General features: G+C 38.0%; 1 protein-coding gene across 1 annotated transcript in view; it reads left to right on the forward strand.

Moving 5' to 3' along the window:
• The first annotated feature begins 72 nt into the window (after positions 1 to 72).
• Positions 73 to 17493, forward strand: part of LOC110022771 (K(+) efflux antiporter 2, chloroplastic-like) — a 29573-nt gene continuing 12152 nt past the window's right edge. Inside the window, 12 exon segments of the mRNA XM_020721871.1 lie at positions 73 to 453; positions 578 to 2185; positions 2306 to 2474; positions 2819 to 2909; positions 7262 to 7398; positions 7517 to 7576; positions 7660 to 7779; positions 9633 to 9701; positions 10090 to 10155; positions 16066 to 16155; positions 16814 to 16918; positions 16993 to 17121. Coding sequence (XP_020577530.1) covers positions 642 to 2185; positions 2306 to 2474; positions 2819 to 2909; positions 7262 to 7398; positions 7517 to 7576; positions 7660 to 7779; positions 9633 to 9701; positions 10090 to 10155; positions 16066 to 16155; positions 16814 to 16918; positions 16993 to 17121 — 2580 coding nt within the window. The 5' untranslated portion in view covers positions 73 to 453; positions 578 to 641.

A 17493-nucleotide genomic window follows, 5' to 3' on the forward strand; every position in this document is an offset into this window, starting at 1 on the left:
ATATATATATATATATATATATAAAGACCTCGGAATGGTATTCCAATTAAAACGTTAATTTCTTATGTGATATTGCTATAAGTAAGATTTGCCGCAGGCTTTTCTCGCCTCTCTTAAACGAAACCAGCACACTCAAAGTAGCGTCTTTCCATCCCAGGCACCGATCACCAGTCCTGCGTGACACTTCACTTTCCCGACGCACAGCACGGATCCAGAAAACAACCTCTGCGATGCTCGCCTTCTTCAATGCTTCGCTTCGAAGTCCGAGCGCTTGATTTCTTCACTAACCACTATCGAAGGTCTCGTAGGTAACGCCGGAATCCTTAGTATCACTCCTTCAGCTCGGACTGACGCCCCCTATCTTTTCTCCAACTATATCCTCACTGCCGCTTTTTCTGTGACTGAAGTTCTAGGGTTTTTGAGAGGTGTAGCCATTTATCTTGAATTGATGAGGTAAGCTTTGCTGCTGTGCGTTCATTACTCTGTTGGATTCTATTTTCCTTGTTTGCATGATTGGTAACGTACTTTCCGCTTCGCTGAATTCTGGTTGTTCTTATTGCATATATTTTCACTGAAGATTTCGATTTTTATTGAATCGGCTGTGGTGATTGTGTTAGTTTTAACTTCTTGAAGAGAAGAAGATGGATGTTGCTTGTGGTTTTTGGCACTCTGGCGTCGCCTATTATGGCGTTTATCCGGGTTCTGGCATAAGAAGTACAGGATTTAAGTCGGGTGCTAGGGATTGTAGTGTTGCTGGAGATTATAGGGTTTTCTGTCGATTACGTTCAGCAAAGAGGAGAAACCACGCTGTAAGTGCTAGCCACTGCGGCTCGCAGCGTTCAGTTTGTCGAGTTCTTTTTCCTCATTTGCATGTGAGGCGGCGTTCTCTGGCTGACAGTTCATGCAATTGCAGAAAACATTGGAAGGAAGCTGTGTGGTTGCAGTGTCAGAGAAATGACTCTTTGGCATATGTTGATGGGGAAGGTCAGGATCTTACTGAAAGTCCTAAGATGTCAAAATCTGATCCTTTGGCTGAGGGCACAGAAGTAGCATCAATTTCTGTTACAGAAACTAATGGTTCGGTGGATAATGTAAAGGGTGACAATCAGTTGGAGGATTTAAGAGAAATGCTTCAGAAGGCTATGAAGGAGCTTGAAGTTGCCAGGCTTAACAGTATCATGTTTGAGCAGAAGGCTCAGAATACATCTGAATTTGCATTCGCGTTAAAAGATGAAGCAGAAAGTGCTTGGAGAGATGTTACTTCTGCTGTTACTATGATTCAGGAGATAATTAATGAAGAGACTACGGCAAAAGAAGCTGTCCAGAAGGCCACTATGGCCCTTTCAATGGCCGAGGCTAGGCTAAGGCTGGCAACAGGATTATTGGATCCCACAGAAGAGATATCAGTCTCGGCGGAGCCTTCTATGCAGAGCGAAGTGGAGCAGGACCTTCTTTCTGCCCAGGAGGAGATTAAAGATTGTAAGGCTCGTTTGGATAACTATGAAGCCGAGTTGAAGAGAATCCAAACAAAAAAGGAGGAGCTGCAGAAGGAAGTAGACAGGTTGAGTGAAATTGCTGAGAAGACTCAGCTGAATGCCTTGAAGGCAGAGGAGGATGTTGCCAACATAATGCTCCTGGCAGAGCAAGCAGTTGCTTTTGAATTGGAGGTGACACAACATGTGAATGATGCAGAGCTTGCATTGCAGAAAGTAGAGAAGGTTGCCTTTTCAGCTGATCTGCTGGAACAACCTTCCCAAGAACAGCTAATTGAGGAAGTGGACCACGATGCAGAGAAGACTAGTTCAGCTGTTGCTGATGGCTTAACTGTAGTAAGAGACATTGGAGTGTCACCTGCTAGTGATGTGGCTGAGCTGATTGTGGGGTCGGCACAAAGCTCTGATCAGATGAATGGCATGCCGAGTTCATTTCCTGACAAAGAATCTGAGGACGATACAAAGAAAGGAAAGAAGCAGGAACTTCAGTCAAAAGATCTAACCAAGGATTCAACTTTAAATGTTCCAAAAGGATTATTAAAAAAATCTTCTCGTTTTTTTTCTGCATCTTTTTTCTCTTTTAAAGTAGAAGGCAAAGAATTCACTCCTTCAACTGTTATCCAAGGGCTAGCCATGTTTGCTAAGAAACAAGCACCAAACCTAGTTCTCGGGACTTTGCTTCTTGGACTTGGGTGTGTTATATTTGTATTCAGCAATACTTTCTTGTCGGTTGTCTTCATGTTCTTTAGTGTTGGATTCAACATAAGTTTCTGACATAGTTATCTGTTTTTCTTTTCATTTGTTTGGCTCAGGACTGTTCTTTTGAGTACTCGAGCAGAAAAAAATTATCAGCTGCTTCAACAGCCAGATTTAGTAACTAGTATTGAAGAAGTAACCTCAACTGCAGAACCTTTGGTTCAGGAGATAAGGAGGTTCCCTAAAAGATTGAAAAAGCTTATTGCGCTTTTACCACAGCAAGAGGTAGATGATATATCCTTTTGATTAAACTTGTTCTTTTGTTTGAAGGATTTGTGTTGATTACTGACGAGATAGATGATATTTTAGATTTCTTTCTTTCTTTCTTTCTTCTGTTTGGAAAGATTTCTGGTAATTACTGTTTGCAAAACCTGCAAGATTTGGTTAGAAATTCAAGACTTTGATGAAAATTATTGAATGTTATGTCAAGGACTATATGAAATGGCTCCAGTTGTTGTTCATTCCATGCTGTTTTCTGTAAAAAGATCTATTTTGCTTTAAAAATAATTCTATCGATAGCACTTCATTTTTATGGATAAAAGTCTGACAATTACTTCTTATTTTGCTAGATAAAGGAGGAAGAAGCTTCCCTTTTTGATATGCTATGGCTGTTGTTAGCCAGTGTAATTTTTGTTCCTATATTCCAAAAGATTCCTGGTGGTAAGCGAATACAATTGTTTTCTTATATTTATATTTTTATTTGCGACTATGTAAATTCTTTAATTATTCTTCTTTATTTGTTTAATGATTAATGTTTTTTTTCGATTGATATACACTTGTTTCTATGGTTTGATTTCTAATTTGTGATATATCTTGCCATTCTTACATGGCTACCTATTCAATGCGCTTGTTGTTGTATGATAAATGCAGATGTGCCCCATATCAGTTTGAAAATAAAGTGAAATACATTTCAGGACTCTGCTCTTATTAGATTTTTATGATTACCCTGGAATATCTTCTCGTAGTTTTTTACTCTTCGAACTTGAATCATGACTTAAAGAAATTAAACTATATAAACCGTGGAAGGGTTTATTTATTTGGCTTATAGGGGCTTGATCAATATTTGGAACGAGTAATTTCACGTATATTTCTTGTGGCATCCTTTATCATTTTCTTTTGGTTTATTTTTTAATTCTTCATTGCTTATATTGATTCTTGTAGCTGGTTGTTCATTGTATTAGCTGAACCATTTAAGGCTGAGTTGTCAATCTTTCTAGATAGGTTACTTGCACAAGCAAATTGGAGTTTTTTTTAGTTGAACCAAATTTTAGAATAAGATGGCTAGTTTATCAGTAAGAATACCTTAAAATTTTAGGGCATTCTACAAAAATGATCTTGCGTTGGTAAGAAGATCTGGTGGTGGACTGAGGAAGTAAAAAAGTTTAATAAAAAAAGACGTGCTTCAAAAGGGTGGTGAAGATAATGATGCTTATTATGAATAATCCAAAAAACTGAAGTTTGAGTTCTAAAGAAGATGTGAAAAGCTAATATATTGGTCTAGGTAAGATGTATAATGAAATTGGAAAGTTATTACTAATTTCTGATTTGGAGAGTTGTTGGTAGCATTTTCTTGGACTATTTCCTCTTTTTGGATGGTTCAATGTAGCACGTTTGGCAAAAAGAGTGATAAATTCTTGATTTTTTAGGCCAAATCCTCAAGAACTTATGACCAATTTTTACTGTTGTTGCATTATTAAATAAACAGTGAAGGCTTTCCCCAAAAGAGAGTTGTGGAGCATCAGTTGCACTATTTGAAGGAGGTATACTGCCCAATCAAATGCTTCATTACCACCCAATGTTTAGGACATGTGAGTGATGAAATAAAATGATACTGAATTTACTATAGAAATAAGGTGAGGAGAAACACAACAAAACCACTAGTAATTTTATAGAAGCTAGAAATTGAACATACAATAAACTGAAAGAAAATAATAATGGTAAGTACTAAGAATAGGTTGCAGGAGGTAGCGGTTATGGCTATGGATCTTCGGGGTGATTGCAAGGAGGCAACTAGCAAGCTGAAAGGTGAGGACAACAAGACAACTGCTGTCACTGGGTGGCGATGGCAGGGTGGACACACAAAAAAAAAAAAAAAAAAAAAAAAAAAAAAAAAAAAAAAAAAAAAAAAAAAAAACATATTTTCTAGGCGGAAAAAGCAGGGAAACAATGAAGGGGATGTGGGAGCGATGCGGGAAAGGATGGGGGAAATGTATCAGAAAGATAAACATCCCCTGGAGACCAATATACAATCGGAGTACCACTTGAAACTCTAGAATACGACCTGTAGAGGGAGGAGTGCCAATGACTGTCTCAAAGCAAATTATAGAAAAATCGAACCCTAAACACCAACAAAAGCAAATATATGCTTAAAAAGTGGCGACACTCCCAAGACTAGAGGGCTCAATAACCTTGGACATAATCGGTCTAGGTAAATTTGATGCTCCACATCAGTCTCTCGGGATTGAGGGAACTTTGATGATGCAGTGGATTACTGGGCTATACTGGCCAAGGGTTCGGGTCCAATAGGAGTCACGGTCCAGCAGGAGGCTGGACCAACCGACTCCTTTCCTTTGGGAGGAAATTGCCCTCCTTTTTCCTTTCCCGCCTATCTGTCGTTATAAGTATATGTGTTGCTGAGTTTAAGGTTCAATATTGGTTTTTCTGATTTCAAATTTCTGTCTCTAGGCTCTCTTTTCCCTTGCTAGGGCTATATCCGATGATAGGTGGTGCTTTAGTTGTATCCTGCTCCGAGATGGTGACGACATTTACCTCCCATCCCTTTGATCCCTATCTTCGAGTTGACACTCACCCTCCTACCTCATGTCGCCAGCGTCCCTCCCTTGTATTAGCCGCCGGCTAGTCTCCCTTCCGCCTTTTCCAGAACTGGTCGCCTAACCTCCTACCTATCGCCTTCTACCTTACTCCCAGACGCTGGTCCGCTTGCTCTCTCCCACGCCACCTGATCCCAACCACCAACCACCCTGCAGCTTCCCTCCTTTAGCACCTCTCCTTCAACCACCCGAGCTTCCCTCCACCAGCCGCCAACGTCTTTCTGTCTATCCCCCCACCTCCAAACCTACACCACTTCATACCTCAACAACCGAAAACTTAAAGAATCCATCATCCGTGATTGAACTTTTTGGGGTTCCGATCAAATCCAAATCTCAAGTTGGCTTTAGATCCTAACAACAAATAATATTGATCGCGTAGTTTCCTTGCTGTGATGCAAATCCACTTATATTAGAATTGCTTGCGCTGCAATCCCAACTTGTAATTATTTTATATTTATTAGATTGATCTACAATCATCAATTGTGGAAGAAATCAATTTCTCCCTGTGAAAGCGGATGTGAAAGTGGCTACGGGTAAGGTTCATGCTAAAATTTTATTTGTGGTTGTGCTTGTTGAAAAATTGATGTGGAGTCATCGGCTATTTTAGTGATAGATAGAAAGAGAGAGAAGTATATTTCTTGTTGCTAAGGCTTTGCAATTACTAAGTTTTGTGCATTTCTGTGCTAAAAAATGTAACCGATGGTAGGATTATCAGGATTATTTGAGCTAGCTGGAAATCCCTGGGAATTCAGAAGGAGTTGGTGGAATCCGATGGGTTTACCTTTGTTGGTTTTGACATACACATGTGATCTTTCTTTGGGGCTCCTAAAAGATATTAGAAAATGGGATTTGAGGGGAGGTGGTTATGGAATAGTGAGTGAACGAAATATAAGGGTTTGATGGCGTTGGTCGGAGTTAGGTGTCGATCGGTAGAGATAAACGTTGAGCAGCGACTGTCTTCACTGAAATCAGCGGAGAAAACTCCAAATCAATGATGCTAGGGTGGCGAGGAGTCTCTGCCGCTTGTTCCTACGAAAGATACATACACACCATTTGCAACTGGAATATGATACACACTCCATCAGAGATAATATCTTCAAATAACATAAATCCAATCAAAAGTCACCTCAAAACAGAAAATAACAACATATAAATAGTCTCCCAAGTAAAATCTTAATTATAAATATGAAAAATAAGAAATAAAGAAAACAAAATTTTGGAATCGGAAATAAATCAAAAAGGAAGAAAATCAGGGCTGAAACAGAATCTGGACGAAACAGGTCGTTCAGCCTTTCTGCTACGGTTGAGAATCCCGACTCTGCGGAATTACGGGATGCCACGATTGTGCGGGGTTTCCGATCCCGCAAATATGCGGGGGAGTTCGCACATGAACCTCTTTTTTCATAAATGATTTAGGGCCACATGTTTATTCCAATGAAAGAAACATTTTTTATACACAGTGCTCTTCTTTATATAGTGGTTTCTTCTTTTTTTATGAGCCCGATGCCACCATATGGATAAAGATGCTTACCAGTTACCGTTTGTCACCAATTCATGATTTCCATGTAAAATTACCATGCACGGTGCACTGCACCCCATTTATATTTGAAAGTCCCCTGTTGTTGACCTTCCTTTATGAGATACTTTTCTGGGGCAGTAAGCTACAGTTTATTGGGTAAAATACTCGATGAGTGGCATGCCTGTATAAAAGTTAAGGGTGATTTTTGTCAGGTCTTCTCACATCCAAGCACAGTTTGATGATTTGCTGTGAATAACGTTTCACTCTTTCACTAAAAATTATTGCACTTTTCAAGAACATTTTTGGATTTGTAACTTGATGCAAGTAATGCATTTCTTCGTTCTTCACAGTTATAATTTTGTATTGGTTATCTTTATGTTATTCACATGTTTCAATATAAGCTGACTCAAAATAGTTGGCTTGTATAGCTAAGGATGAGGATGGGTGGTTTCAATGTGATTTATTTATTTATTTATTCAATTTGAATGCTCCGTGTGATCTTCAAGTCTTACTTTCCAAGCTTGATGAGCTGCTAGGTATTGGCTGCAATACCTTTTCTAGTTACTTCAAAATTTCTTCTGACTTATTCTTTCAATTATTTTGCACTTAAGTTAAAAAAAATCTGCTTTATTCATTCAGCTAAGGCGCTTGACCTATTTCAGGTAGTCCTGTACTTGGATACCTGGCTGCTGGTATTCTTATTGGTCCTTATGGACTGTCTATTATCCGTCATGTTCATGGGACAAAGGCCATTGCTGAATTTGGAGTTGTTTTTCTGCTCTTTAATATTGGACTTGAGGTGGCCTTCTTTAGTATTTAATTCAAATTCTAAAAAAATGGGTAGCATTTTTGAATTTTTCTTTCTTGAGAAATTGTTTGTGGAGAAACCTGTAAAACATGTACTTCTTGCTTTGCAGCTTTCTGTGGAAAGGTTAAGTTCAATGAAGAAGTATGTTTTTGGGTTAGGCTCTGCTCAGGTGATATGAAGCTTCCTCATCTTATTAGTTTTTGACGGGAGGTCGTATTTTTATGTTTTCTACTTTTTATTGGTCATTTTTAGGTTCTGGTGACTGCAGTTGCATTTGGCTTGGCTGCCCATTTTTTTACTCGGCTTCCAGGCCCTGCAGCAATTGTTATTGGTAATGGTCTAGCTTTGTCATCCACCGCAGTAGTCTTACAGGTGGAGTTTACTTGTTTCCTTGAGCCTAGTATATACTAACATGTTCAAACATCTGCCCGTATGACATGATTATGTTGCTTAGATTTCTAAAGGAAGGCTCAGCAGCCTATGAACATGTCATTCAAACTACAATATTCTTGCTCCAATTTTTTTTTCTCTTTTTTTTTTCCCTCAAATTATGCTTATAAAATAGTGTCCTTAATTGGGAATTGTTCAGTCCAAGTCTAAATATTGCTCAAAGTTTTCAAGTTTTGTTGAACAATAAACTGTTTATCCCTGAAGAGCATGCAGCTAGATGTTTTAATTTGTGGACAAGAACAGTGATGTGGGAAAGATATCACTCACTCCAGTGGGAGCGAACCCGGGGCGTCTGTCCCGGGACAATTTTAGGAGACCTGAACCAGTTTGGTTCGGGGTTTCCCAATCCATCAGACCGGCCAGCACACTGTTTTTCTGTCTTCTTGGAGTGTCATACCATCGTCTCTTTTAATTGGTGTGACTGTAGGTTGATCGAAGATAGGCAAGTGGACCTTCTGGGCGGTCAACCTTTCCCTTGGCTATTTTTCGCCCAAGACAGCTGCTGTAATTTTTCTACTCCTTCCTAAACACCCCTTCATTTCAGGTATTTTTTCATCAACTATCATCTTACAATCATCCTAACCCTTCCATTGATTTTTACATACTGTCAAACCCTAGATTGGTGTTATTTGGTATAAGAGCCTTTAAACTTTAGATTTTTTTTGTCCTGAAGTACAACCTGACATACAGCGCCCTACGTGGCAATTGCTGTGGCTTCCTGCGCCCCGGACCGTTTCAGTCTAGCAAATGAGGGACTGACCAGTCGTTCTAGGCATGGGCTTGCATCCTATTTGGAGCGGGGTTCACTCCTCTTTACTCTATGTCTATAAGTATGTTGTTTTCGTGTACTAGATCAGTTTTTTATAGAGTTTTTTTCAGGATAGCTGTTAGGATCCCTTGTTTTCCCGTTTTGGACTGTATCCAAGGGTGAGTGGTGCTCCGACTATATTTCGTTTCGAGGCGATGATTCTCCGCCAAGGGTCGAGTAGTGTTGTGGTTGTATCTCACTTCTGAGGTGGCATCATTCCCCAACTTCTCTGCATCCCTCCCGCTTTGCTACCATGCACCCCTCCTCGCTGCAGCCGCCCCGACAACAACCATTTTACTTTTCTTCTTGTAGTTCCCCTTGTCGAACCATACTCCTCACTGCCGTAGCCTGGGACAACTCTCCTTTTGCTGTCCCGTCGTTCCACCCATTTCCTGTTGCTGTCGCCGTTAGTCCCGCTCGCTGCTGCCACCCAAAAATTTCCTTTCCCACCCTACATCATCCCTATACACCATTTTCCACCTACCCAAACCCAAACCCAAACCCAAACCCCAACACCAACTCCAACTCCAACCTTGCCATCAAAGAGACAATTGAAGGAGACCTGTTCGGGAGAAAATGACCTATTTATATAGGACTTACCATCATATGCATGTGAATCATGGTCACATTACACGAGTAATATTTTCATATGTCAGTAGTAATACTAGGAGACACTGACTGATCACAACAGTATCGTCAAAAATGACCTATTTATCTTCACTTTTCTTTTTAACATGTCCTTTCAGTTATATTCTTTGTAGAGAGCTCAAATTCATGGAAAACATAGGGAATCATTCATCAGTTAGTGGTGTATTCTCGTCTTCTTTGTTATTTGTGCTACCCAATTCAGATACTGATTTGCCTGTTTGGAGCTAGTTGGTTTTATTAAAGTAAATGTCTTGCTTATATCAGGACAAATACCTCAAAGAAAATTTGAACTTACCAATAGGTGCTCATACTTTAACAGGTGCTCCAAGAAAGAGGAGAGAGCACATCACGACATGGTCGTGCTACATTTTCCGTTTTGCTTTTTCAGGTATGCATTTCATTTAGTGATGAAAATGTTAATTATTCTTATGTCATTACAGGAAGCTGCCACCACAAAATGTAGGGTATTGTGATTATCACGGTTATACCAAGCGAAAAAACCATTGCAAATTTTGACTTTCACAATTTCCAGAATTCTGTTTTAATAGATATCTCATTTTTTATGATGACATCTTGTCTGTGCGGAATTACGGAAATAGGAAAAGTATGATGAGTTTTATTTTAGTACATTGTTGCAATATTTGTCTTTAGAAGAGAAGTACAACGTTATGCGTTCCCTCTTTCCCTCTTTTTTTTTTTTTCCTTACTAATGTTTATTTAGTACTTCATATAGATCTAAGTGGTTTTCATTGACTATTTTTGCAAGCTTTTTGCAGGACTTGGCTGTGGTTGTTTTACTAATACTGATACCTCTTATTTCACCCAATTCTTCCAAAGGAGGGGTATGCTCTGATCATAATTCTTTGTTTCCAAACAAAATACATTTTTCTGTAATCTTGTGTAGTTTATGTTTTTTGAGCACTTTTTATGCAGCATGCATTGAAATCTAATGCTTCATGCACAGAAAGATTCTCTACCATACAAGACTAACATATTGATTAAATTTTTTAGAAGCTTACACAAGTAGTATGCTGAAAGCTAACTTAGAACAATTGCGAAAGTAATTTGTTCCAAAGACAATTATAAACAGCTTTGATGCAAAGCAAAAAACTTTTTGGGAGATTGAAAGGTGAACAATTGCGAAGTAATTGGTACCAAAGACGATTATAAACAGCTTTTATGCAAATCAAAAAACCTTTTGGGAGATTGAAAGGTGAAAAAAACCTAATACTTGAAAGTGTGCATTTCATTAACTTAGCAATAGTTATAAAAATGTGCAAGTATGCAGCTATCTGGATACAAAATGAGACCTATCATCAATGAGAATAGCAGAAAGATCACTATTCTCATCAACATGCTTTCAAACAAAACTATCTTGTAAGGCAGTTGAACACAAAAATGAGCTTTCTTGTTACATTCTATATGTATGTAACGAAACAAAACTTATCTAAAAGAGGTGAAAATGCTAAGTTTGGGGCGGTTTTGGGGCAGCTTTGTCAAAGTTTTCGGTCCATAGTAGTTTGTAGAAATTGTATGATATTGCAATAATCACCTTCAATTATAATACCATTACATTCTTGCATCCATGGCTCACATGTGAAAATGCTCTGTCAAGGTTGGCCTTGATTCATTTAGGAGGAGAGGATGCCTGGAGAGGGGAGAGCAACCCAGAGGGTTGACTAGGATTCCATTTCTCCCATAATGGACATTTTTGAGTCATAGTGACACTAAGCATTAGTTTAGCTAAATGCGGGATCACGGGTCCATTCGCGATCGCGTGTGATCGAACAGGGACTCTCGGTTTCTTATTCCAACCTTATTTTATTCCTTTTTGGTTTATTTCATTTTTTTTTAATTTTCTTATTCTTTTTTTACCATTTGTTTATTTTCTGTTAGGCTATTTCTATAGTGAGACTTTTATATATGTTGTATTAGGGTTTTGAATTTTCGGTTTTGTTGATTTTATGAAGTTGAGAGACTTTTTCTGAGTTATGCTCTTTGAAGTGATGTATCATGTTCTCATTGTAAGTGGTGTGTCTGTAGCTTTGCCCAGGAACAGATGGTTGAACCTCCTCGCTGTTCGAATGTTGTCGATTAAGAGTTTTCTTTGTTTTTTGTTGTCGAGACAGCCGCCAACGATGTTAAATCTACTATCCAACAACTTCATCCATGCAGTCACTTCAAAATGTTGTCAATCTTGCATATTACCTTTCCTGAGTCATTCCTCAACCACCTCCCTGAAAACCTGTTTCCTAAATATCTTTGTGAACGCCCTAGAACAGTATCATCTTGTATAAGAGCTCGACAAATCCTAGATTTTTAGAGACTTGTCTTTTTTTGTCCCTCCCTAAAAAAAAAAAAGTTCACCATTCATATTCATTTCTACCGAAATACCTAGCCCCAACTCTAAACTTTCAAAATCTGCCATTTCTACCTCCACCAAAGTTTTACTCTGGGACTTCTACCTCCAAAACCTAAGCCTCCGATCAACCTCGATTTACAATCCCACTTTCATCAGAAATCTGATCGGGAGGAAATGAAGCAATGTTGTCTAATAAGAGAAATCGGGAAAGAAGTGTCTGTGAGCTTACTATGAAGGATAGGCAACAAAAAATTCTCCAACTGCAACAGTGGCTTGTTGACTTCTAAGGGACACAGTACGATGAGGTCACTTATAGCCATAATGGTGACTCATCAGCTTGAGAGGAGGAAGTGAATCCATTTCACTAGGCAGTTTCTAGTGATTATGAATTAATATCCAGAATATTTAGCATGAAATGTCAGAGAAGTCAGGATCTTTGAGTAAAGGTATATCTATCAGATTTCGATGATCGCATAAATCCGGATGAGTTTATCGATTGACTTAAAACAGTGGAGTGAATTGTGAATTTTCAGTATAAGGATGTTTCTTAGGTTAAAAGAGTTAAATATTCAATATAAGGATGTTTCTTAGGTCAAAAGCTTGGAAAAAATGTTTCAGTATGATGGGAGAACTTGAAGCAGTTTTGACAGTGAGAAAGGAAGAGTAAGATCACTACATAGTCCAATATGGAAAGGGAGATGAAACACAAATACCTTCCTCTATGTTGCTTCAAGATATATTGATGAAGCTCCAAAATCTATGCCACAGATAGGGCTGTAAACGAGCCGAGCTTGAGCGAGCTCAGGCTTGGCTCATGTTCGGCTCGTTCGAAATAGCTCGTGTTCGACTCGTGAACGTGAACAGTGTGTTCGTGTTCGTGTTCGGCTCAATTTAAATATTCGTGTTCGTGTTCGGCTCGTGTTCGGCTCGAAATTGGCTTGTTAAATTAAAATTAAGAAAAATAGACGTAAAGTGTGAGATTCGAACCTGAATCAAATCTATATAAAAGAATACACTAACCACATTGTCACATGAGGTGTTATGATTTAAACTTAGCATAAATATATATAATATATTATTATATAAATAATATATGTAATATATTATTATATAAAAAGTTATATATATATTTTTTTGAGCCATTTCGAGCCGAACACGAGCGAACAAACTGTTGTTCGTGTTCGACTCGTTTACATTTCGAGCTAGAAAATTTGTTCTTGTTCGGCTCCTTAGGCTGTTCGGCTCGTTAGGCTTAACGAACGAGCCGAACATGAGCTGCTTAACGAGCCGAACACGAGCTGTCACGAACAACGAGCCAAATTGACAGCCCTAGCCACAGAGACACTTTTGTGGAGGAGTATAAAGCTAACTTTGATCAATTTAAGCTGAAATGTGAGTTGGTGGAGCCAAAAGAGCACAAAATAGTGAGGTATTTTTGAGGATTGAGGCCGTCTATTAGTAATGTGGTGCAACTGCAGCCATATGGGTCCTCACTCGATGTTCAAACCCTAGCTTTGAAGATGGAGAGACAACAACTTCACTAGGTTATCGATATACCTTACAGACGTAATTCAATCCTAGGATCAAGTAATAAAAGTATACCTAGTGGAGCACCCACGCAGACACCACCCAAGGAGAAGTCCATCCAGAGTGGAGGAAAGATAGAGTTCGCTTGCATTATCAAATATATCCCAGTCAGGCAGTCCTTCAAGTGCCATGAGTTTGGGCATCAAATTGCTCAAATAGGAGAATATTACCTTTCACCGAGCTGGGTGTCATGGAGGAGGAACATGATGAAAACCTAGGGTAAGAGAATAGTGTCATCTTCTAGCTGATGAGGGAGACATGCTAGTGATTTAAGCTAAGCCCATGAGAGAGACTCCAACAGGATTATTCTTGGTTCTCCAAGAGGGTCATTAGTTCGAGGGGTCGACACTAGACACGTGACTACCTTAGATAAAAGAATTTCAAGATTTTCAGACATACAATCAACCTCATAAGTTGTCATTATTGAGGGAGGTCCAATTTGTCCGAGATGAGAACTTCCTCGTCTCACTCGGTTTCAAGCCCACTCACGGAAGCACTTGTTGTTGCCCTAGCCCCTTCTTCATGAGCCCTCACTCTTCATCTTCTTCTTTTCATCTTATAAGCCTCGTCTTCCAAATTTGCTCCTTGGAAATCTGTGGATTCACTTTTCCCTCGCTTTTGCTTCCGCTCGAAAGCGTTACAGTAAACTTTTGAAGTCGTTTGACATCGAATAGGGGGTCCATCTCTTCCTAATAATGAGGCGTTACATTGGCCTCTTTAACTAGGGTGTCGCCCTCACTATTTTTGTTAGATTTTGCATTCCACCCATAATTGCCATACAATATTTGTAATTTTGTTTGGTTTTATTTCGCCTTTATCTTCTTCTCTATTGTTCCCACATTGTGATGATTCCGTATTAACCGTTTTTGCATCTAGTTTATCAACTATCCCAAAATCTCCTTCTACATGGCAGACCCGCGATCCTAGGTTCGAGAGCAGTGGCGCCGATTTTCGATTTCAGCATATCTTTTATTTCCTTTTTATTTATTTCTAATTAGGTTTTTCTGTGGGGGAACTATTTATGCATTTGGTATTTTCGATTTTGAGAAGACTTTTGGCTTGTTTTATGTATTTTGGGGATATTTTCTCCTGGTTTTATCTAATGGAATGCTGTATATTTGATTTTCTTTTTGCTAATGTGCTTGTAGCCTGCCAGTATCAAGGTGGCAATCTCTCCTGGACGTTTTTTAGGTCTCCTTCGTTGCCCAACTCACAAAAAACTGATGTTCGCAGCAGGAAAACTGTTTTTATCAGTTCCGGTTCGCTGTCCTGAAGTTATCCATGCCACAATTTCAGCTGACACCCCTCATCGACATCCGTGCTACACTGTTTCATGGTTTTCCTTACTGTTTTCAGTTGAGACAGCCGTCGAACATCATTTATCCCTCAAAATATCGCTGTTCCCCGTAACTTCATTCTATTACTATTCCTCCAACTCATTTCCATCAAACACGCTTCCCAAACTTTTTCTAGGAGCGTGGTCCTTTCCTAATGTGCTTTTGGATATTTAGCGTCCTTTAGCCTCCAATTTTCTTTTATTTTTTCAACAAGATTCAAATTAAGTTCAACACAAGCAGCCATCCACTTTTATAGCAAGTTTGTGCTTATTTTCATTGATACTAAGATTATTGAGCTAGTAAGTCCACTCTCTTTTTCTATTGTGGGCAAATTTCTTCATGGTGTCCCATTCTAAAGATTATTTGTAATGTTATAGTAGATATTTTCTTGATTAGTGACTTCTCTGTTGGGTTTATTGATTTCTTGTCATATCATTATAAGTATATCTATATAAGCACTTTACACTAGAATTTTCACAAGGCATTCTTGCTGCATGGGTGGCTCTCCAATACAAATGTTAAAATATTCTGCACTTTGATTCATCTGAGGAAGCAATATTCAATCATGCTTGGGTTTTATGCTTCATTTACTCTACTTTGACCAATTCATCCTTTACTCTGTAGAATTTATTTCTGGTAAACTATTGTAAGTGGATGATGCTATAACTCATCTTTCTAAGTTATCTCTGGTTAGAGTTCTGGTTGAAAAGAGCATTACTGTTTCTCTAAAAAAGGATTTGCAATACTTTTTAGAGAAAATAAGGGGAAAAAATCATCACTCGCCAAGATTCACAAGGCTTCAAACAAGGCGCTACAAAAATGGGTTTATATGGTTCTTTGTTTCAACAAAAGGTTATTGTATCTTGTCATTGTGTTATCTTGAATTTCATTTTGTGTTTTTTACTTTTCATAAAATGGTGGTGAGATTTGCAATACTTTATGGTGCATAATGTTGGCCTGTAAAAGAGAAGCTTAAAATTAAGTTTAATGTGCTGAGATGAGAATGCTCAGGTTGATGAGTGGCTTTGCACTTAGAGATAAAATGTGAAACAAATATATCCGTGAAAGGGTTGGATTAGCTCCGGTCATAGACAAGATTAGAGTGTTGTCTTAAAATGGTTTGGTCACATTAAATGTTGACCATCTAATGACCCATCTAGGAGACTAGATATTTTAAATTTGACTTATGTTAAGAATGGTAGAGGTAAACCTAAAAAAGCTTGGGCATGTTGAAAAAATGATCTTAATTTATTAGAATTAAATGAAAATATAACAATAGGACACAACAAAGATAAAGGATTCATGTAGCGAAACCCACTTAGTGGTATAAAGGCTTGTTGTTGTTTTTTTTTTAATTTTCATCCAGCAATTCTTTGTGATTTATCTATGTTATATTCATCTAAAAATTATGCTTTATTTTTTTTCTTAAATTATGCATAGCTTTACCAAAATCTTGCTTCTTTCAGATTGGTTTTCAGGCAATAGCAGAAGCCCTTGGAGTGGCTGGTGTCAAGGCAATGGTTGCCATAACAGCCATAATTGCTGGGGGGCGGTTGGTAAGGCTTTCTTTTTATTTCTCTAGTATTAAAGTAGCACGCATGCTATCTTTTATGGTTCAATGGATCACTAGGGATGCTGCGCTTGAAGCTATTATTTGCTGAGTGTATGTGAATTGGTTATAGTTCTTGCAATACTGCTTCACTTACTTTTTCACTGAAATAAAAGCAGAACGAACAACTATGCCCTTGACCGCTTGTGAATATGTAATTTGATTGCATAAAATTTGGACTCAACATAGATGTAAGATATCATTGATGGTTTTATCTTATAGAATATAGGCCAAGCAGCTTTTTCATCGCGGTGTTCTTGTGATTCAATTGGGTATTTTCTACTCTAAATGTCTGTGCAATGCCATCAGATAGAATGCATTTATCCATCAATTGTTTTTTTTTTTATATATAAACTTGCCAATATTTTTTAACTATCTATTGTTATAATCCTTGAAAAAAAAAAAAAAAAAAAAAAAAAAAACTGAAATATGAAATTTTCCTTGCATTCCTGTTTCTTTTCTTCCTTGTATTAGAATTTAGTCCTTGGGTTTAGGAAAATACATATATATATATATATATATTTCATTTTGGAACTTAGAACAACTTTTTTAATTCTTCACATATGATCTATGTAATTGTTAATTTGACATCTATAATATGGCAGCTTCTTCGGCCAATTTATAGACAAATTGCAGAGAATCAGAATGCAGAGATTTTTTCGGCAAATACCCTCCTTGTCATTCTTGGAACTAGTCTCCTTACAGCTCGAGTAAGTCTGGTTTCATTTTCTCTTATCAGTTTCTTTGAAATTCTGAATCTGTGCTAGTGTGATACCTATACCAGGCTGGACTGTCTATGGCACTGGGAGCTTTTTTGGCTGGTCTCCTCTTGGCAGAAACAGAATTTTCTTTGCAGGTTGAGTCAGATATTGCTCCTTACCGGGGTCTCCTTTTAGGACTATTTTTCATGACAGTAAGTGCTAATCAAATCATCATAATACTTTAATTAGTTTTAGGTTGTTTCATTGTTTGCTCCTCTCTCTCTCTCTCTCTCTCGTGCACTCACACATAAATTCATTGTTAATTCTCAAAGTGTCTTCATGAACTCAATTAAAACCTCATTTTTTTTAATTTACTTTGCTTTTTCTTTTTTTTCCGTAGGCTGCTGATTTCTTTTTTCATTTTTTTTTTCCTTTTGAGTTATCTCTTATAATGCACCGATATTTCGTAATAATAAAGCATCATTTTGGATAGGTGCACTAATTTGACATCCGCCTGACACAAGTTGAACCATCTTCTACATTTACAATTAAAAGAACAAAAAAAATTTAATGATTGTAAGTAG

This window comes from Phalaenopsis equestris, unplaced genomic scaffold, assembly GCF_001263595.1.
Source record: "Phalaenopsis equestris unplaced genomic scaffold, ASM126359v1 Scaffold000202, whole genome shotgun sequence".
Taxonomy (NCBI): domain Eukaryota; kingdom Viridiplantae; phylum Streptophyta; class Magnoliopsida; order Asparagales; family Orchidaceae; genus Phalaenopsis; species Phalaenopsis equestris.